At 39.3% G+C, this 21,290-nt stretch overlaps 1 protein-coding gene across 1 annotated transcript in view; it reads right to left on the bottom strand.

Moving 5' to 3' along the window:
• The window catches only part of SVEP1 (sushi, von Willebrand factor type A, EGF and pentraxin domain containing 1), a 128,526-nt gene that overhangs the window by 57,512 nt on the left and 49,724 nt on the right, over nucleotides 1-21,290 (bottom strand). Inside the window, exons 6-20 of the mRNA XM_075739560.1 lie at nucleotides 20,683-20,862; nucleotides 15,647-15,844; nucleotides 13,102-13,220; nucleotides 11,602-11,731; nucleotides 10,859-10,966; nucleotides 10,490-10,621; nucleotides 9,618-9,812; nucleotides 8,424-8,545; nucleotides 6,365-6,473; nucleotides 4,266-4,454; nucleotides 3,710-3,943; nucleotides 3,034-3,195; nucleotides 2,132-2,293; nucleotides 1,157-1,318; nucleotides 470-564 (exon numbers count right to left, since the gene is read on the bottom strand). Coding sequence (XP_075595675.1) covers nucleotides 470-564; nucleotides 1,157-1,318; nucleotides 2,132-2,293; nucleotides 3,034-3,195; nucleotides 3,710-3,943; nucleotides 4,266-4,454; nucleotides 6,365-6,473; nucleotides 8,424-8,545; nucleotides 9,618-9,812; nucleotides 10,490-10,621; nucleotides 10,859-10,966; nucleotides 11,602-11,731; nucleotides 13,102-13,220; nucleotides 15,647-15,844; nucleotides 20,683-20,862 — 2,297 coding nt within the window. The remainder of the gene's footprint in view (nucleotides 1-469; nucleotides 565-1,156; nucleotides 1,319-2,131; nucleotides 2,294-3,033; nucleotides 3,196-3,709; nucleotides 3,944-4,265; nucleotides 4,455-6,364; nucleotides 6,474-8,423; nucleotides 8,546-9,617; nucleotides 9,813-10,489; nucleotides 10,622-10,858; nucleotides 10,967-11,601; nucleotides 11,732-13,101; nucleotides 13,221-15,646; nucleotides 15,845-20,682; nucleotides 20,863-21,290) is intronic.

Consider the following 21,290-nt stretch of genomic DNA (forward strand, 5'->3'; position numbering starts at 1 on the left):
AGCAGAAGGGAGCTCTACTTGCCTCCTCAAGCGTGTCTATGTTGCAATAAGTAAAATGAAGATTTTACAACTAAGACTTAGATGCCTGGTAGCATCTTCTGGAATGCAGCATATAGAAGATATCAGATGACTGAGTATGGTCAATCTGCTTTTCATAAATTGGCTGAACCTCTTCCATGAATTTTACATTTCTTTTATAAGTATGATAAATATTTCATACATCAGGTGAAGGCTTCAAGTCCAGAATTTAAGACTGCCAATAGCTGATGGCAGCCTCCTTTATTCAGTGAAAGTGCTCCTATCATTACAAAGACAGTTTGTGTGTTCCCCTCATGACCATGGCTATCATCTCTTCAGGAAATATAGTCAGCAAAACAATTACATTTAAAAAGGCCTTAGTCATTTACTGCTGCAGAAGGCACTCTTTCTTTCATTTGAGATAACATGGGAAAATATATCCTGTCCTTGCCTGACTGCTGACTTTGTACTGCTTGCTGATATTTTCTGGAGAGGCTGGTACCATCATTACACTTTCCTCAGCTGCTGAAAAAGTAGAGCCAAAACCTAAAGAGGAAAGATATGAAAGTGCTGTTAATAATACTGTATGGCAAGGTCCCTCCCTATTCCATGAGGGTGTAATAATTGCATGCTAGTAATGCATCTAAAGATATACTGAAAAAAGTGAATTTGTGGGAATAAACCCCAAACTTTACAGTGACCACCACAAAGTATTTTATATATATTTTACACATATATGTATTTGTAAGCACATGCATTTCTAAAGCACATATCTGTGCGTACATATAAAATATTTTATGTGTATTTATACACACATACATGAATATACATATTTGTGTATATATATAAAACTCTATAGTTTATATATATAGTATACATATACAGTGCGTACATACACACACACACTCTGTACACGTATATTCTGTTATTGAGCCTTGATATGTATCACAGAGTCACTCCTTCTACATAATAGAGAGGCAAAACCAGTTGGCAAAACCAGCTGTGAACTTCACTGGTTGCAAAGGAAGGTCTACATTTGTTAGGAGAGTGAGTGGGATGTTTTCTGTTAAGACTACTGCTGGCTATCCTTTAGATGTTCCCTTTATTCGCGTTCTCCAGCAGTGATAATTTGACTTACTTGAACAATCTGTGATGGATCTGGCACCAATGACAGTTGTTGTTCCATAAAAGGGACAAGACAAGCAGTAAGACTTTCCCGAGTCTGGTTGATAGTAGTCTCTGGGACAGGGGTAGCAAGGTGTCAAGCCTGTACGAGAGAACTCGCCTGCAAGACATGGTACTGCAAGAACAAAAGAACATTTTTTGAGTGATCGCTTGCACCCCCACTCTATGTCCCCCCACCTATTCCTGGTCATTTTCTCTCCTCCCCTCTTAGTTCCTCCTCAAACTTAAAGGAATAGGGTGAAACCTGCCAGGAACTCAAACCTCTAGGAGATGCTTTTTTAAATTGTGCTGTTAGGTGACACATGGTTCTCAAAGGACTATGGAAATATCTGGGAATTATTTCTATCTATTCCTTTTGCTGCTCTGGGGACAGCTTTCAAATGCAACTTCCTTTCCCTTTTATCTCTCACACCTTTATTTTCCTTCATTAAGGAGTAACGACAAAAGAGAACTCTTTTTTGTACCATTAATCCCTGCAGACTATTTTGCCTGGGAATCTTTGTGGTAGAGCTTCCCAAAGACAGTTGAGGACAATTTCTTGAAACAAATTATGGAACAAACTGTGTTAAAATTCAGCATTTTTGTACAGAGTATGTGGAAGCTGTTTCAAAGACAAACATCCTGTCATTTCCTTTCTCTTCTGTAAGGGAAAAGGTTTTATGTTCATGTAGGTACCCATCACATACCTCATTTTATTCATCTTTCTTTAGATAAGAATCCATTTTGGAAAAAAATGGAAATTTGAAATAATCAGGGTAGCAGGAAATGATCTGTCATTTTTCTAGGAAATGCTGCTTGGTCCACACTTAATCAGAAGTGGAATTCAATCTTAGGCAGATGAATTGATTACAATAGCTGATGTTTAAGCAACATTTAGAAATTTTTAGAATTTAATTTAAAAAAATTCTTAGCTCCTTTTGTTACAAACCTCCACAAGCTGAGACATCCACTGCACCTCTTTTAACCGTTGATGTATTTTCTGGGCAAGAGATGCAATTCTTGGATCCAAATGCTGGCTGGTATGTACCAAGTGGACATGTTTCACATGTCTCAAGACCATTAGCTGAATATGTTCCCTGCTTGCACTGAGCTGTAAGGCAGAATAATTCATAGAGGTTAAGCAATGTCCAACAGGAAACATGGCTCCTAGCCTCTGAAAATAATGCTGAAATCACAATACATGTCACAGGGACTTTTATTTCTAGAGTTTACTCTACTCTGAAGGACTTCATGGGTACAAAGAGCAAACACAAAAGGACTTGTGCTAAGTTACTGATAGTGTATTTGTGAATTATTAACCAGTTAATTCTCTTCCAATCAGCTTCACAGATGATTTATTTCAACTCAGTTACTCATTTTTAATCAACAAAATGATAAGACAATAAACAGGAAATAAAACTAGCAACTTCTTTTTCAGAGTAAATCACAAAGAGACAGTGGTGCTGAGGTGCTGAATACCAGAGCACTGTAGTGTAGGATGCAGACATTTCTTCTTTGATCATGGTAGGATGGAGAGGGACTGGCAAGGACAAGAACAGCATTATTTTAAGTGTATTAGTCCCCGCAAAATGGGCTCATAATGTCACAGAATGAAGACAGAAATGAAACAAAGCTTCAAAGGCCAGGTCTTCTTAAAACATCTGCCTAGGCACCCTGCATGCCACAGCAGTGGTGAAAACCTGGATTTTTCTCTTTACATATACATCAAAGGGCAGTTAGGACTGCTCCTCAATGCACAGGCTAACCTCACTCCAATACTCCCACAATGGGGACCAAACAGATATGACCAGGCATTCAGAAGTGGCTGTCTCAAGAAGAAAAAGTTCTCACCTTTGCATTCAGAGATGCTCCTAGAGTGCAGATACTCAGTATAGCTACCAGATGGACAATTTTTGCATTCCAGCTGCCCTTCCTCATCTTGGTAGGATCCAGTCCAGCAGCTTTCACACGTACGATGCTCCAGGGAGTAATAGGTACCCAAAGGGCAGCTGACTGTAACATTGGAAACATAAGGTCCCCCTCAGAATGCACAGTCATACATACTTGTCTTGCCTCTGGAGTTCCCATTTAGTCAAACCCTGTTTATGTGAAATGTGACTCTGTTCCTCAGCAAATGGGGTATCTCTCTGGAATACTGAAAAGATCTCACTACGCACAGGAAATAGAATCCAATTCCCTATCTTAGCTACACATCACCCATATGACCAATAGGGTTAAAAGACTGCATACCAAGCACTGTTTTCCTGTGTATCACCAAGTGTGGACGTGCCACTTCCCCATGGGAGTGGAATCCTGGGTACAAAAGCGTCCTTTTTGCACAGGCCTTGGTTAGGAACATAAACATCCTCTGCAAGTCAAACTACGCGAAGCATTTTTGCAGTTTATTGTTCTGGGAGACCACAAGCACTGGACTGTGTCAAACCATAAGCCTCTGCAAACATGCTTTAAAACCTTGCTTTTTCAAAAGGATTCTAAATACATGTAAGGTGCAAGTCATCTGGCTTACCACATATTCTCCCTCTCAGCACAGAACCAGGCCTGCAGAAAAGAAAGGCCTTCTCGGTCTCCAGTGAGTTGCTGTCAGCTACAATGAGTTCAGATGCAAACTGAAAAGAATACATGGGTTCCTTATTGAGAGTCCTATTCAGCCTGTTTGTGATCATCTCCAGAGTTTTAAGAAGCCGTCGCTGGTTTTCCAGTTCCAATGTATCATTCCTTTCATCAGGCAGTGGCACGCTAGCTGGGATATAAACAGAAAACATGAAAAGCACACAGATTTTACAGTCAGCGCTTCCAGTGTACTCTGGAGTATATCAAGAGTGCAACACTCCAGCTTGTCAGTGGAAAGCAGGCCATGTGCACAGTGATCTCCATGAACATGAGGCTGTGATCTTCCCCCCAAATAGAAAGTCTGTGATGAAATGGGGCTATGAATATCTCCAGAAAACTGTCAGTTGCATCCTCAGCAAGCTTTGTGAACTGAAGGCTGTTTTACCAAATGTATTAGAAACACGTTTTTTTAAAAAGAAGGCATAGGAAAAGGATATTTTGACTTCTCTCACCCGTGATGTTGAATATTAACTTGATTTTGTGGTCAGTCATTGGAACATTCAGCTTATGCCTTTTGACTCGAGCAGGTGCTGCTTTTACAGAGGCAGACAGATGCTTGGATAAGTCATCTTCTTGCGCTGCATCAACAAAATCATCATAGGAATAATCCAGCTGGTTTGCTGCGCCCCAGCCAGCAGGTCCTGTGAGGCATTAAGAAAGAACAAAAAGAGAAGCAACACCATGTGGAAAGGAAGTACCTGTACTTCTTAAACACATCCCCAGTAGAATGGGGTCTGTTTGAAGCTCCAGATGATGAGTGCTGGCTGTGCCTCCACACAAGTGCCTATTGTACCAGCATTTTGACTAAAGAAAAAGGAAAAACTAGTCTCATTCCTAACTGGTATCCTAGAGATCCTGGATCTTGCGCAGTTAGCCAAACTTTTAAAGAAATACTGCTATAAAAGTTACAAGTTGCAATTCTTTCTGTTCCTCTGTCTTGCATGGACCCTCACCTGCCAGGTTTCATCTTCTGTAACAATTCCATATATTGCTCTCTTTCTCTTCCTGCTCAATTACACACAGCATGGCCTATACCACATGTCTCCATTGCATCTTCTCACAGCTCCTGAAGAGTTCTACCATCATCTGCCCTCTCAGAAAAGGCTGGTAGCATTATCTTATGTGTTTATTCTCCCCAGACAGGCATTTCCTGTTACACATACTGAGTCAAATTCACCCCTGTATACTGTCCTTCGCCTATAATACACTTTCAACCAGAAAAAGTTAAACAATTGTTTCTATACATAACCTACCTTTTTATAATGACTAAATCTAGAGGTGTATAGTCTATTTCATTGATGTAGCTCTTTTTTTAAACACATGAAAACATAAAAATATTCTGCCCATTACATGTTAGCAGTCATATAGATTATGCTTAATTTACAGTGGAAACTAGGGCAAGTTAATTCCACAGCTTTGTGGTTAATACTGTGTTAATACCAATAATTATCTAAACTGCTGTCTCCTGTGACCTGAGTAGTATACAAATATATATACTAGGCCATCCTAGTATAAAATTATCAGAAACTCCAGAAAAACAACAACAAGGTTATTCTGATAAAAGGTTGACATGAACCAGAGGATAATGGGACCCCACATCCCACGTCCTGAACACTGTTTCAAGTGTGCCTTTACAAGTTAGCTCCAGCTGTCATCAATATTCATCTCTACCCTGATGACAACTGCAAACTCAACACTCAGCCCCCTCGCGTCTGATTGATTACAAACAAATGTGCTCTCAAACTCAGTGAAGCACGTCTAAAAGGTGAGATCCAGCAGGAAGCTCTACCGAGAAACTCCACTATAAAAGTGTAAAAGAGCCACAGTATGTATTCTGATGTTGATCTGCCAAAGTGACTCCTGCTAAGATAGGTAATGTAAGTTATTTGTTTTTAGCCTTTCTGCTCTGAGCACCCCCATGGGACTCGGAAATGCCAAGAACAACACCAGTACACACATGAGCACTAACCTGTACAAAAAATGAACTGAAACTGACAATTTACTTGTCATAAAGCAACGTGGGAACAGTCACTACGACCCTCACAGCTTTCACTCTGCTATAGCTACAGTCATCCTGCACAACCTGCCCTCGCATACAGCGAGTCATTTCACAGCTAATGGGGAAACTTAAGCTTGTATAGCTTTACACTGTGAGGGTTCTGTGCTGATCTGAACCAGCATCAAGGATGCTCCTCATTTTCTTAGCAATCTCCAGAATCATCTATTGCACTTTTTCAGTGTTTTGGTTTGAAATTGTACATTTTTAAAAAGTTGCTTTCTTCCAGGTTTGTAGGACTCTGCCTGTGGTTTTTTTCCCCTCCTCATCATAAGGCATCTCAGTAAACTTTTCATCTACGCTATATAGGAAGCAGTATCAAAACCAGACAGCAAACAATTCCATAGTATTTTTACAAAATCTATTATGTAATTGCTTACTATCTTAAGAGGTCTATAGTTACTTTTTAAAAATATCTCACACAATACTTCAGAACAAAAGGAATTATGACACGTTAAACCTGGATGGTTAAGGAACTACACAATCAATAATTACCAATAGCAAATCCATTTTCATAATCGTAATTATATTCCAAGCAATGCTTCTGTGTCTGATCTTCCAATCTGCAGTCAATATCATCAACATCATTACAGAATGATGGGACCTTTCAACAGAAAGAAGAATAACATTAAAAAATAAAACAACATAGCCCTCTCCCCAACTTATAAAAACTTCTAGTGAAGCACCGGTCCTGCCAGTGAGACTAGATTTCCTTATTTTTCCTTATTTCTCTTATAAACCTGGCAAAGTCTGCTGAAAGAAGGATGTTCTATTGATACAGCTAGGAAATAAGAAGGCAACTTGTAGGCATACAAGCTCTTTGTTATAGAGTATCTTTGTTTACAAGAGAAGATGTCCATTCAGTTAACTACTCTGCATGTGAAATCCCAAAATGTAGAAATAAGTTCAGGCTTGTTTCTCCCTGCTGAAGATGACAGGTCACATGTTAGAAAACATTTGTGGTTTTTCCAGCTATGTAACTTGTAATTCTGTCAGGTTTACACCATTACTGTCACTTTGTTTCTAGCTTTCAAACTTCATTTCTTCATATCCACCCCTCCCTACCCATGGAAAGGGAGTCATGCATTCCACCAAGAGACCTCAGAGGACAGGGAAAATCATCTGAAAAGGACAGAAACCACAGGACAGAAAAACCTGACATAAACCTTTCTGGTATTGTTGATTTCTTCTCTCCACAAAAGCAGTGGAAGTTAGATAAGAATTGACGAATACATGATTTTTTATAAAATCTGTATTTCTTGCTTTTTCCAGAAAGGTTTCAAGCAAACTGGGCTCTAGGTTGTGTTTTGGAATTGCTGTGTATATTCCATATTGATTTTCATTGGAAAGATGGCTCCTTCTGATTCCTCTCTCCTTTTCAGAGCTCTGCTATAATTTAGAATTCTTGGGAATAGGTATATTCAAAACAGCCTATTTGACTGTTTTGCCAGATTGTTGCATTTTGATGTAATTGCTTGGGCAGATCACTAAGCATTATTTCCTTATTATCTTTTGCTTGCTGGTAGTAATGGTCTAAGACTGGAACCTGGTGGTAGCTGGCTCTTAAGGTAAAGGAACAGAAACAAAACCAGGCAAGATTTCTCTACTGGAAAAGAACAAACCTGAAGCAAGGCAAAAGCATAAAAGATTATTTAGGTCCAAATGTCAGAGATTGCCTGATATGTTACGTAAGTTTTCAGCCATTTGACCAGGGCTACTAACATCTTTTCCAAACTTGCAGGAGTTTGTTCATTAGCTGTAGAGAAGCTTTTAGCATATGGGCCTTGTCCTGCAAAAAATCTGTAACTGCTCAGTGTTCTCTTCTGGAGCAATGCTATCACACTATGCCTGGACATCCAGTTCTGAGACCAGAACTCAGAGTCTTGCTGCTTCTGCTTTGCAGCTGGGGACAGACCCATGGATTAAGAGGGCAGGTTGTGATACTGAAGTGGAAAGCAAGAGGCACAGTAGAGGAGGAATGGGCTACCCCTTCAAATGCAGTGACATACAATTCTTAATGATAGGAGTGAAACTCAAGAAACCTGAGCAAATTATTGAAAACACTACTACTGGATTTAAGTGCCTGGACATAGGCACCACATGTGGAATTTATGTATTTGTATACATGTATAATAATTTATATGATATGGATATATGTTATACATATTCTTATAAAACACATATTTTATAATCATATCCAACTTTCAAAACCAACACTGAGGTTAGGGGACAATCAATTGGGGTTTTTAAAACTGCACAGGTTCTCTTTGGAAGCCTACTGAAAATCTATGAGTGCCAGGTTCCTAAGCTACTTGGACACTTCTTACGAATTCTGTCCTATGTAACTTCACATTGAAGACTGAACTGAATCACGTTAAAATGCCAGTGAATCATCTTTATTTTTAAAGGAGACTTGTCATCCTCTGAAAAATCACAAATTTCATTTATGAGTTTCTGTTGTATTTTCCTTGTATGAAATTAGTTAGCTGGGAAAATGAACAATGAGGTATACTTTTAAAAAGTTTTTAAAAGGAAGAAGTATTTACTAACCTACCATTTTACCAAGTGCACTCTGGAATGCATCAGTAAAGCTGTTTAGAAGATTGCTGTCATCACATCGTGTTGCTTTGTAGAGCATCTCAAAGGATTTGAACCCATGGTTTGCAAAGCGATTTACTGAAAAATGTAGGAGAAATAATTTTTTACTGGTCACTGCAAGGGTTTCATAGCTAAAAGCAAGATCATTCAGGCTAAAACTGGAATACACTAAGCTAATAAGCATTGTCTTTAAATTAGCAAATTCCTCATGTTGTATACATGAAAATGGATCACACGTATCTCAGTCAATACAGTTGAATATGACCCTTTGACAGGTATCAGACTAATTGGGGAAGCTAACAGACATTAAAAAAAGGTGTGTCATTTATCTATTTCAGCATTTTCTTAATGGAAGAAACCTGTGAGCTGTCAACTAAACTCCCATCTTTCTTTCTACTGAGAGAGAACCATGAGTATTAAAAGTCCTGTTACTAATTCTGTTAGGCTAAAAATGAAAAATTGTCATCCAGAATTCAAGCAAATCAAAATTACTAAGTGTCGAAGTTGTGGACTTCGAATTGATAGATAGCTCTGAAGCATAACTTGCATTTGCTCACAGCTGAAACAATGCTTTTGTTTGCTGAAACCAAGAAATCCACTCTGATGGAAGTGGATGCAGCATGCTGCCAAGACTGGCTTCGTATGTAGCTCTAATACATTTATCATTAAAATGTCATCAAAACTGGGAAATTACACAGCTGAAGTTTTGCATGTGTCCATCTCAAAGGAAATACGTAAACACTTCTGATTTGGTGATAATTAGATATGTAAGTACAGCATGCACAATGCATTTGGACCAAGAAGTTGCAAATACTCTTGAACTTCCTATTGAAAAGACACTGTTAGTGTTTGTAAACAGTTTCAAATACTAATTCAAAATAATGACAGACCTTGTCTACTTTGCCATCTTTACTATTTTGTGACTCCCAGGACTCAAATTCACTGCTATTTCTGTGTTTTAGATAGCTTCTGAAATAACACATTTAGGGGCTTTCAGGTATTCTTTGACAATATTTGTAACTATTTGGAGGCAGAGGACAGAGAAGATTTGTTATCATTAAATAGAAGTAATAATTTCTAAAATATTTTCATTTACTTCCTCGTTAAACAGAGTGTTTGATGAGTTGCAGATTCATTTAATAAGACTTACAAGAACAGCCAGGCCACTCTGGAGAAAAAGGTGGCTTCCAGACACCATCCTTATATGCACAATAGTAGTTTTCACTTGATCCTTCTGAAAAGCTATAACCTTCTGCACAGTGCAATGTGCAATTAACTCCCACTTCATCTGACGTGCATGTAAAATCACCATTCACAGGCTGAAAGGAGATTTCACAAGGGGAACCTATGAAAAAGACAAAGATTTGTATATTGATGAATGTGGTGAAGTAAGCAAGCACACAGGAAAACAGCACTGATAGGATTTCCAAAAGTACCTACTATCAACCTGATCTTGCCTATGTTGAAGGCTGTGGAAATATTATTTGTTGCTTCCACAAAGGCAGGATCAGGCTACTGCGAAATTATTCTCAAACTCTGCCACTGGAATTTGAAATTCAGAAATGTGAAGACTTAAAAATATTGTGATAGATATGAGAAATTAAAAAAGCTCAGAAATGCAAGACCCAAACCCTTCTGTACTTCTGCTTCAAAGGCACATGCTCAAGCATATACTTACTAAAATAATACAAAACATTAATCTACATTTTTACATGAACTTTCATACAATGATTTATAGTAAACTATTACATCCTGAATTCTCAAACTAAACATTATCCATTCTGCACTACTGAAACAACACACAGACTTGTCGGAATAATCTTAGGAGGGACTGACTGTAAAACCTCGGTCATGATTTATTTTATAGGCCAAGTAATTGTGAAGGAAACTGTGAACCAATATAAAATGGGAATGACTAAAAAAGTGGAGACTAAAGTAAAAGTGGAGTAGCATTGCATCCGTTATGATATTCAGTTAAAACAACGCCATACACTCTTGACCAGAAGATTTAAGACAACAAACCTTTGATGACAATGTGGATCTCACATGTCCTGTTATTGCCAGAGGGATCCACGGCTGTGTATTGAACTGTTGTCTCTCCTTTGGGAAAGAGATCTCCAGGTGCATGACTCCTAGTAACGGTCAGTGGAGCACCTAAAAGAGTTAAAAGACATCCCAAAACATCAGTAAGCGAAAGAGGGTTGCTCACAACCAACCTTGACAAATGGAGAAGGAAATGGCAGCATGTCTTCCAAATCATGTGTTCTTAAAAATAAGAAAGTAAAAAAACCCTCAGAAAAATCCTGGACTCCAAGGGACCAAGGGTTAACAGGTTGGAGTTCCCTAGCCTTCCACTGTTGCGTGCATGTTTTGACGTGCACTATATCTCACCTGAATTGTCTGAAAACTGTGGTTCTTCCCATGTTGCTGGGTACTCATTCTCTACTGCTTGCATGGGTGGTGGTGATCTGCATCTGTCAATTACAGGAGGTTCTGCATCTGCAGAATTTGAAGGGATGGCATGACATTAGCTTTCTGAACTGCTGCCACACTCAGATGAAAGCTATAATCACAAGCAGTCAAGTAAACAGCAGTTTTAAGTTCACGTCAGAAGATATAACAAAGTTAGGTGCACACTTGTAAGCTGCTGCAATTGGTGGATGCTGGGGGAATGGACAAGACTAATTCTGTGGAACTCATGGCTTCTGCATTGTGTTTGCCTTCTACAGGGCTGAATAACACAGACAGAAATACTTGAACAATGATTTGCATCAGCAATATGCAAGAACCTTGGAAACTTTGTTGGAGTCTTTCAAGAAGAAAAAAAAGATATGCATGATGGAGACAATAAGTGACAACACAATAAAGCATTTAATTTACCAGTATGAGGAGAAATCTTAGCATTCAGAACGAACAACAGAACAAAGCACAACCCAAACTGAACATACGGGAACAATGACTGCACGCTATGCAAACTGTGACACAAGATCAGCAAAGTGTTTATGGAGATTATATTACTCCTGCGCTTATACCTGCACACAAAAAAGCCAGAGTGACTCACAGTCTCTTCTGCACAAAATTATAAGGTTTCAAGTATGACAGACTCTCCCCCAGTGATTTTTACCAGCACTTACCAATAACCTTGACACTGAATGTACAGCTTGCCTCATTGCCTGACTTATCAGCCGCTGTGTAAGTAATGGCAATTTCGCCAATTGGGAGAAGAAACGGTGGTATGAAAGCTGGGGTAACGTGAACTGAGACCTTTTATAGGAAAACACTTGTTATTTAAAAAACAAGTCTGGTTAGTAATCACGACAGTCATGTTTCAAGAAATGGCCACAAAACAATATTCTTCAATGTCAAGCCTACTCATTCTTAACGCAAATAGCCTCTTCAAGCAATGAGGGCACACTTCGCAACAGAGTGCTCTGCTCCTTTTCTCAAGCCTGCTTTCCTTACAGCAACAGCAATTTACTCAGTCAGGGTTTGGACCCTGACCTGCTGCAGTTTACAGCACTGTGCATTAAGAAAACTCAAGACTGACTTGTCGGCCTCACTGCACTGAACACACACCACGCTGGGTCAGAACGTGCTTTGTCTGCAGTTCAACTCCAGCTGCAAGGACAGCAGACCTGGGAGATGAGTGGGGCATACAGTTGTGGGCTGTAAGTATGTACAGTTTTAATCTATATATGAGTCCATAGCCCATAGATGCTTCAAAACATTCTGGCACAGCAAAGGAACCCTACATTTGGATTAAATGACACTTACATGCTGTCTACAGCTCTTTCACATGGGTTAGAATTGCCTTAAGGAATTTCTCTTTAAAAGAACTGCTAAGGCACTGGTTTCTACAGGTCAATGAATGACCGACCCTGTGTCAGCAGAGCTACAGTACCTGACTGTGGCTATGCTACAGCAAAAAAAATGTGTGAACTTAAATCTCTTTTATTGGGATAGCTCACAGTTTCCAAGTGCAAAAAAATCCCATGTTTGCAGCAAATTAAAAGCACACACAGCCACTGTTCCTCTGCTGACTCATGATAAACCATTCAGTTGCTGTAACTCGATCATGTCTGAGCCTGTACGGAATGCTACTCTTTATGAAACAGCTCTGGAGCAAATTTTCGTTGTAACTCCATTTCCAGACCTCTGATACACATAGTAGCCAAAGCCCAAATCTGAACCTTGCATCTGACAGGAAAATTAGATTTTTCTTTCTCACGTGGGAAGTTGAAATGAGTTTTGACTTATCACATTGTGTTCTTGTTAGCCTTTTAGATTAATGAACTGGTTTACTTCCTTCTCAGAAGAGTTTATTAAACTTCTTCACATTCTAAAGCTCATTTTTAAAGCAGCTGTCTCCATCCTATAAACAAGGCCACATTCTTTCTTTTGACCACATAAATTAACCATATGAGATTTTATGCACTTAAACACCATGCAGAGTGTCCTGTGACTGCATAACCCTAACCAAGATGGAAAATGCAGAATTCTCAAGATACAACTTTTCAGCAGATTTTTCTTTTACTCCTGCTTATCAGAAGAAAGAAATTCTAGTTCAAAAATTATTTTGAAATAGCTAGCTATAGAAAGACTGCCTCCAGTCAAATGTATAGATTTTAACTTGCCTCATCTCCAGAGTTATCCTCAGCTGTTGGTACCTGCCAGCTGATATTAGCAGAGTTATGATGTTCCAGAGTCTCAGTCTCAATATTTTCTGGACAGTGGATCCGAGGAGCTTCAATATCTGATCCAGAAAAAAGAGAAACTAGTTTTATATGTTAGATTACAGAAATAAAACCTCTATAATGGTTAAATCACAACTGGTTATAACCACTGTTTTTTGTGCTGCCTGGAATATAAATGCACATATTTTTGCAAGAGACTTCCTGTCTCTGCCCCTTTTTAATTCATGCCTACAGGCTCATACATAAACAGTAAATTCCCCTGGGGAAGGGACTATTTTTTGCTGTATTTTTGTACATCACTTAGCACAATGAGACTCTGGCTTCTACATGCAACCATAAAATGAGGAACAAAGACGACAATGACTTTGTTTCTCTTCTCATTCATTCATTCATTACACACACTCATCAAGAAGGAATCTATCCTTTCACTGCCCACACACAACACTTACAGATGAAAACACTTGTTTTTCATAATCAGTGACTTAAAAAAAAGTATTTGTGATATAATATATGTACTACGAACAAGACAGTGGTGACTCTGAAATTCCTTGGAACATGGTGTGGAACCGACTTGAAAGAAACAATGGCAAGATTTCTGGCACCAGTTGCTGGAAATGTTCCTTAGTAAACTCCTGCTACAAGGTATTATGTTGGACCAATGGAGTCTTCTTATGACATATATGACAATGCTGGATGGTTTCAAAGGACTGGTAATGGGTATACGGGTAACATCTCCACCAACATTTAAGCCTCAAGTTTATCTGACAAACTTAAAAGTACTTCATTTCCCTGGCACGGGGCCTCCCAAAACATTTGTGGTCAGGTTATTTTATTGCTGTAGTGTTGTTTGATAAATGGTCTCTAGACTCATGAGACAAGGACAACAGCGTTCAAGCTCTGAACTCATATATGCCCAGGAGGCTTTAAAACAACTCAGAACTGATATCACTTATATTTTTATTACTAAATAGTTCCAGTAAAGACATAACTCAGGCAATTAAACCTCTGTAATTAAGAGTGCAAAGCAATAAATATAAGTGATTTTGCCTTCCTCTGAACTCATTCTGATGAAAATTTTATTAGAAATGCACTCTTTTAAATAACTACCAGTTATGGTTCGCACTCCCCTGACCACAGCCTTCAGGCTGGGGCAAATTCCACTTAAAAGTGAAATTCTGTAAAAAGACTAATAAATAAGTCAGAAAGAAAATGCCTATTTTGAACTGGCCAAATATTTTGGCAGCAAAATAGAGAGAGACAATAACAAGAATGAAGGCAACTGAAATGCAACTGTTCATTTTTACTACAGGAGAATAACCTTCAGAGTTTCTTGGTGCCTGGTATTTTAGGGTTTTATGCACTGGTAATATTTAAAAGCTTGAACCCAAGCCATGCTGCTTTATCTTGATCCAAACACATCAACTTGCAGCCTTGTGTTGGGATCCCATCAAATATTAAAAACTGTGGTTTGGCACAGGTTTATATGAAAGATTCAGAAAAACAATATGTGGTACATCACAGAGTAGGAAATAGTATGTTTAAAGAGAGGGATAAAATCTTCCTGGCCATTACAGAGAAAAAAGTTCCCACCTCAGTTTCTGTAGTGACCTGGCATGATGACTGCCATAACTGTTTTCTGTACTGTTCTTTCACCCAGTGCCTGGCGAGGTCCCCAGTTTGGGGTGGAAGCATTAGTTCTAGGAGCACAATAGTTCATGAAGAGGTGAACAGCATATTCCCAGACAAACTGCACTTTTGATTGTATCCTCCTATAATCCAAAGCCAAGCTCTTTCCAACTTGGTGTGCATGTGTGTAAGGGAATATATAACCTAACATTTCTAGAAGAGGCGGGTAAACATGGCAGAATCATACTGAAATGCATGTAACCGTCTTCTGCCCATCTTTATACCCTGTGCACTTGTGTCAGCCAATTTTGGCCTTGTGCACTGTTGCTCAGGGCATGTTAACAGCCACAGTAAGTTCAAAGACAACTGAAATGAACTCTATAGTTCTGTCTGTCAGCCAGGGTTTACACAGTGGTTACAGATTTGCTCCAACTACCTGTGCTAAATCAGTAATAGTATTATTAGCATTGTTGTTTTACTAGGAGTGTGGGTTCCACTTTGACTATCTTTAAGATAAGAGCCTTCACTTCTACTTTAAAATTTCAAATTTACCTGCACATCAGGCCTTTTAGCAGGCAGCTTCCCAACAACAGTCTTATGAGACAGATCCCAGGACAGAGAGTTAATGATAAGCCCTATAAGATAACTTGGCACTCAAGTAACCTCTGAACTCCACATTTTTATTACAAACTACAAATAAATCTGACAGCCAAGCTATAATGGTACAGGGAGCACTTCTTACAGACTGTTTAAATCATGCTTTCCCCAGTTCAAACCTGTCCTCCCTCAGTTATTTGCTGTGTGCTTCCCTTCAATCCTGCACATGTGTAAATAGAAATGATTTTGTGCTGGTCTCTACCTTTACACAGAGCCTCCTGGATGTTTACACTCCATCTCCCAAATGAAATGCACCTTAGTTCTTCTCTAGCTCCAGACAAGATGAATCCTTGGGGACAGCTCAGCTGGCATACAGTCCCAGAAACGGCAGGCTCCAGCCCACATCTGGGAGGGAGAACTGTTACACCTGCTGGTTTCTGGAGGATGGGACAACGCATTTCTACAAGAGACCAGTAGGACATGTATTTTAACTGACGTACATTAAGTATACATTCAAAAAAAATCTGCAAATACAGTCATATGGAAACTCACAGGGAACACGAAATACACAGACTCTTAAGAGTCTGCATGCGCTGTGAGTTCATCAAAATAGTTAAGAACTGCTGAAGCTTTGTACTCCAGTGCTGACTGAAGTAAACAGCATCCAGGATATCAGATCTATTTCCTTTCTCACGCTTTTCTGAGACAGAAACACAGTATTTTTCGTGTGGCACCACTATAGCTTACTGTCTGTTTGGTTTTTTCTTTCTTTTTTTTTCCTTCTTTCTTTACAACTTCACCTTTCATGGTTGCTTTGTAGCTGCATTCCCTTGCTTTTTATGGAAACCAGACCTTCATAGCAGAAGAGAGGTAACAGTATTTTATCTTTTGACTTACACAGCTTTTACACTGCCTCTTGCAATAAGAATGAGAGAAGAAAAAGCACGCCCTATCGTGAACTTGCTGTCGGTTAGGGACATGGCACGTGATTTTGCCTACCACATTCCAAACTGAATGAAATCGGGCTTGGTCTTGACTGTGTTCAAACCCAGATGCAAAGACTCAGGGTGATGTGGCAGCTGACCTTCTCTGTAAAGTCAAGAAGGGGTGATGGTTCCTTAAAGGCTGGAAGTGGAAGTTTTGAACTATTTTATTACTAGAATTCACCACAAATTCTGAAGATCATTTGCCTTAAACTGTAAACTTCCAAAACCCACAACGTGCATAAACAGGTTCAATTGTCACAAAAGTTTTGTTTCATTTTTGAGCTGTTCTTTTTAGCCTGTGATGCAAGGAATGTTATTTTTACTTCAAACATGGAGGTATTAACAGAGCAAAAAGGGGTATCCCATGAATGCAGTTTGAAGACTTTCAGTAGTGTTTCTTACAAGAGATAACAAACAACCAAGAAAAATGCTTCATTATTTATAGCCGATGAGAAGTCTTGTGACTCTTTATCCAGCAGGTCTTTACACAAAGGGTACACAAAGAACAACCCAACCCAGTTACAGAAGGTAGAGCTCTGTTCATCTCTTAGTAATGGTTTAATGACACAAAAGTGATTCACATTGAGAACGCTTCATATTCCTTTCCTCTCCTCTCCCAAAATATGCAGTGAGTAACTGAAAGCATGAAAAAAAATTGAAAGAGTTTAAGTATTCGAAGTATTTCCTGCCCTTTAAACTCTTGATACTGAAATTGTGTTTAAAGTCCAAGCAATTAATAACTGCACTTCATTTCAAGAGGATGCAAAGATCAAAAATGTTAACACATTTGCTCACTTCAGGCAGACACTGTTGGCTATGCAATGTAAAACAACTTCCTCAGAAACAAAACCTCAAACCCTAACTTTTGGTTGCTCACCACAGGAAGGTACCTGACAAATAGCAGAGAGATCAGAAATTGGAAAAAACAATGTTTGAAAAGCCAATCTAAAAGCATTAAAATGTATACTACTCAGGTAACAAGTAAAAGAAAGGCTATGAAAGGTATAAGTATGAAAATCAGAGAAACTGTGGCTCTTTGGGAAGCAGTAACAGCCCTCCTGATTGACACACTTCCAACTATGCTAGCAAAATCCTAGTGGAGCACAAACATTCAGGATACCCTTTGGTATATGTAGCCTGAGGGAATCTCTTCTAAGTGGGACAGGTTTTTTCTAGAAAAAAACAACACTGTAATAGTGTTGTTTAACCTTTTAATCTGTGCTCAATTCCAGAATTTGATCAAGCTGACTCAGGAACTCTAGACTTCATGAGTAGCAGAGTGATATCCATGATACTAGTCATATGAACAGGGAATTAATAGAGAGGAAAAAAGCACTTCTAAGGAGAGACAAAAATCTGCTTTCATCTGCAACTGTGATGAACCACACCACTGTATTATAATTCTTAACATGAAGAGGAACTTCAATATTGTAACAAAAGAAAAGACTACCAAGCAAATTATGTGTCTTTCCTTCAACCCCTTTGCAAACACAATGCTTCAGGGAAAGAATTGGCCAACTGCAATTAGAATTGTGGCGTAGCAATTCTTTGAACACTAGGTGGCGTCAACAGCCTGGATGACATCTGTATTTTTACCTTTCTTCCCTAAACCTTGAACAAAGCAAGGAGAACAGTATCTTACAAAATTCATTAATTTTAGCGTGCTGGATATTTAGAGTGCTGGGGAAGGAAACACAAGAACATGACTGTGGAATTTTTTTTTTTTCAAGTTGGACAACTGACAAAGTTTCCCTTTTCAGCAGATATTTTGTTTGCAAGACATCTATAAGTAACATACTCAAAAGTAAATCATTGCTAAGGTAATCTTTAATGAAAAATACAAAAATTTAAAACATATATAGTAGCCAAACTTGCACTAACTTCCAGTCTCTTGGAAAAAGATACATACGACAACACCTCACAGAAGTGACTGTAAACAATCCAGGCTATGTAATGGTACAGTGTCAGTTATGGTTACAGATGATTGTAGTACAGTCTCAGTGAGATAACTTTAAAATATGGTAAACTTTGCACTGATGCACACTCAAACTGAAAAGCATTCAGAAAAAGAGCTAGGAGAGTAGGTCCAAGAAATCCATTTCAAGGTAAGAGATTGAACCCAATTCCACTTCATTTTTCTAACAGAAGGGTAGGGAAAGAATAAATCATCAATTACAAACACCTAAATACAGCAGAATTTCTGGTATCTTTTATGTAGTAGATGATAAATAATAGTTAGGAGCTGTTCAGACTGAAAGTAAATGGAGAATACCCCACGATAATGATGAACATTCAGAAAATGAGTACAAAGGGTAGTTTTTGAGGAGGACATGATATTAGTCTGATTTGTATCCTTCCCTGAATAAACACCATACATCTACCTTGAACAAGAATCTCAGCAAGCTTGTTCTAAACACCAGTCACAACAAGAAGCAGCAGAGATGTTTTCCAGCTAATGCTCTTCCCTCTATGACAATCAAAGGTAAATTTTGTACCAGATTTTCAGACTCAGCAAAAATAAGCTATTGCCGTGGGTAATCCAGGAATGGAGGCAATATTGCATGGTGTGAAGAAATTTTCTGATCCAGCGTAGAGCTGGATTTTAATAATCAAAATGCTAAGCTAGGAAGGATGAATTCAACTGATGAATACAGTTAATCTTCCAATTATAATCTTCCAACAGGATTTCAGAGTCCCTTCCTTTTGAAGTTAATTGAAGTTTTTCCACTGACTTCAACAGAATAAAGATTAGGATCTCTTAACAAACTCTCTTGATAAATTAGTACTTGTGGATTATTTTCATCATTTTAGAGAACATATCTACAGTTAGAAATTTGTTCTTGTCTCATGCAAAGTCCTCATTTTTAAGCCTGCAGTAAAACAGTAAAAAATAGCCACAGGTTCAATCAAGTCACCCTGTTGGCATCACATTTACTGGACCCAGGTGACATGTACTTCACTCTGGTTTTAGTCAGTACTGGATCAGCTTCTGAATCGCTGGACTTGAAGCTTGTGGTTTTTTTGTTTTGCAGTCTACCCTTGGAAGTGTTTCAACTGTATTTCTTCCTCTTACTTTTCTAAGTTAATTTAATACCTGCTACTAGTCACAGATTCACAGATCGGTAGGAGCTAGAAGGACCTCTGAAGATCATGTAGTCCAACCTCCCCTGCTAGAGCAGGATCACCTAGAGTGGGTTGCACAGGATCATGTCCAGGTGGGTTTTGAATATCTCCAGAGAAGGAGACTCCACAACCTCTCTGGGCAGCCTGTCCCCAGTGCTCGGTCACCCTCACAGTGAAGAAGTTTTTCCTCATATTCAGAAGGAACTTCCTGTGTTCCAGCTTGTGCCCATTGCCCCTTGTCCTGTCACTGGGCACCACTGAAAAGAGTCTGGCCCCATCCTCTTGACACCCACCCTTTAGATATTCATAAGTATTGATGAGATCCCTTCTCAGTCTTCTCTTCTCCAGGCTAAACAGACCCAGCTCTCTCAGCCTTTCCTCATATGAAAGATACTCCAGTCCCCTCATCATCCTTGTAGCCCTCTGCTGGACTCTCCAGTAGTTCCCTGTCTTTCTTGTACTGGGGAGCCCAGAACCGGACACAATATTCCAGATGTGTAGAGTAGAGCGGGAGTATAATCTCCCTTGACCTGCTGGCCACGGTCTTCTTAATGTACCCCAGGTACCATTGGTCTTCTTGGCTACAAGGGCACACTGCTGGGTCATGGATAACTTGCAGTCCTAAATGTGTACTTCTGAAATCTACAATCCTTTATTTCTGGAACAGCAATATATGCTTACCTATCCCTGCACAGCTGGTGTGACATCTGAATCTTGCCTTAGAGGTGCTTGGTCCCTAACTTGCCTAAACTCTTATTTTCTGCTGGCAGTTCAGCAAAAGTGACAACTGTCACATCTCTACTTGGCACTCATAGTGCCTGGCTAACATACCTTAGTCCTTGTCTGGAGGTCATCTTTAGCTTTAAGGTAACTTAAACCCCTAGTTTTTCACTACAACTTGCATGTTTCCTACAATACATTGTGTGACAGTGTCTTAACACTGACCAGATGCAAAAACCTTTTAGTTATCAGCTGCCTGTGCTGGATTTCCTGTCCACTTACTTTCTCCATTTACAAATTCCTTTGCCCCTCCACAACTTCTAAGACCTGTATAAAACATCAATAGACAAATCCTCATTCCTAACTAGCTTCACCAGATATCAAAATACGGAGACTTTCTCACTCATGACAGCATGTCAGAAAAGGCTGCACTCTGACATGAACAGACAGAGTGTGATCAGATACCTACCCACACACTCAGGCTCCTTTGAATCCCACTGTGAGGTTCCCTGGCAGGTGAGTTTGGCATTTCCTTCTATTTCATATCCCTCATTGCAGGTCACAAAACATACCGTCTTATAGGAGATATCAGCCGTTGAACAATTAATGTATCCATTTTCAGGAGCCCGAAGTTTGGGACATGTTCGAACTGCAAAGGGAAAGAAAAAATCAGTGCACTCTGCAGCACTGAGAATCAGTGGAGTTACACTAGTTTGCCCAGGTTTTCAGGTGTGGGACAGGTACTGGCTTGTACACTAGTTACAGTAGTTTGTACAAATTTAGGGAACAGGGCTGACTTTTTTCAAAGGCCTGATGCCTTCCTCGTCCTGAAACAGTCTTGCATAGCATGTATGAGGTTGGGTACCTGCTTCCAAGCTCACTTAAGTTCTGATGTAAGTCCAGCCCAGCAAACTAACTGTGCTCAGAAATGTTCCTAGCTATTGAAGGCATCTGGCATAAAGTGTGTGGCCTGTGCTAGTAATGTCTGTCAGCCTTCAAAACAGGACAGCTGCAGTCAAACAGAATCCTGTGGAAAAGTGTGCATCTTTGGAAGTTTCTAATCCCCCAGCCGTGCCT

The sequence above is a fragment of the Balearica regulorum genome, chromosome Z (assembly GCF_011004875.1).
Source record: "Balearica regulorum gibbericeps isolate bBalReg1 chromosome Z, bBalReg1.pri, whole genome shotgun sequence".
Taxonomy (NCBI): Eukaryota; Metazoa; Chordata; class Aves; order Gruiformes; family Gruidae; genus Balearica; species Balearica regulorum.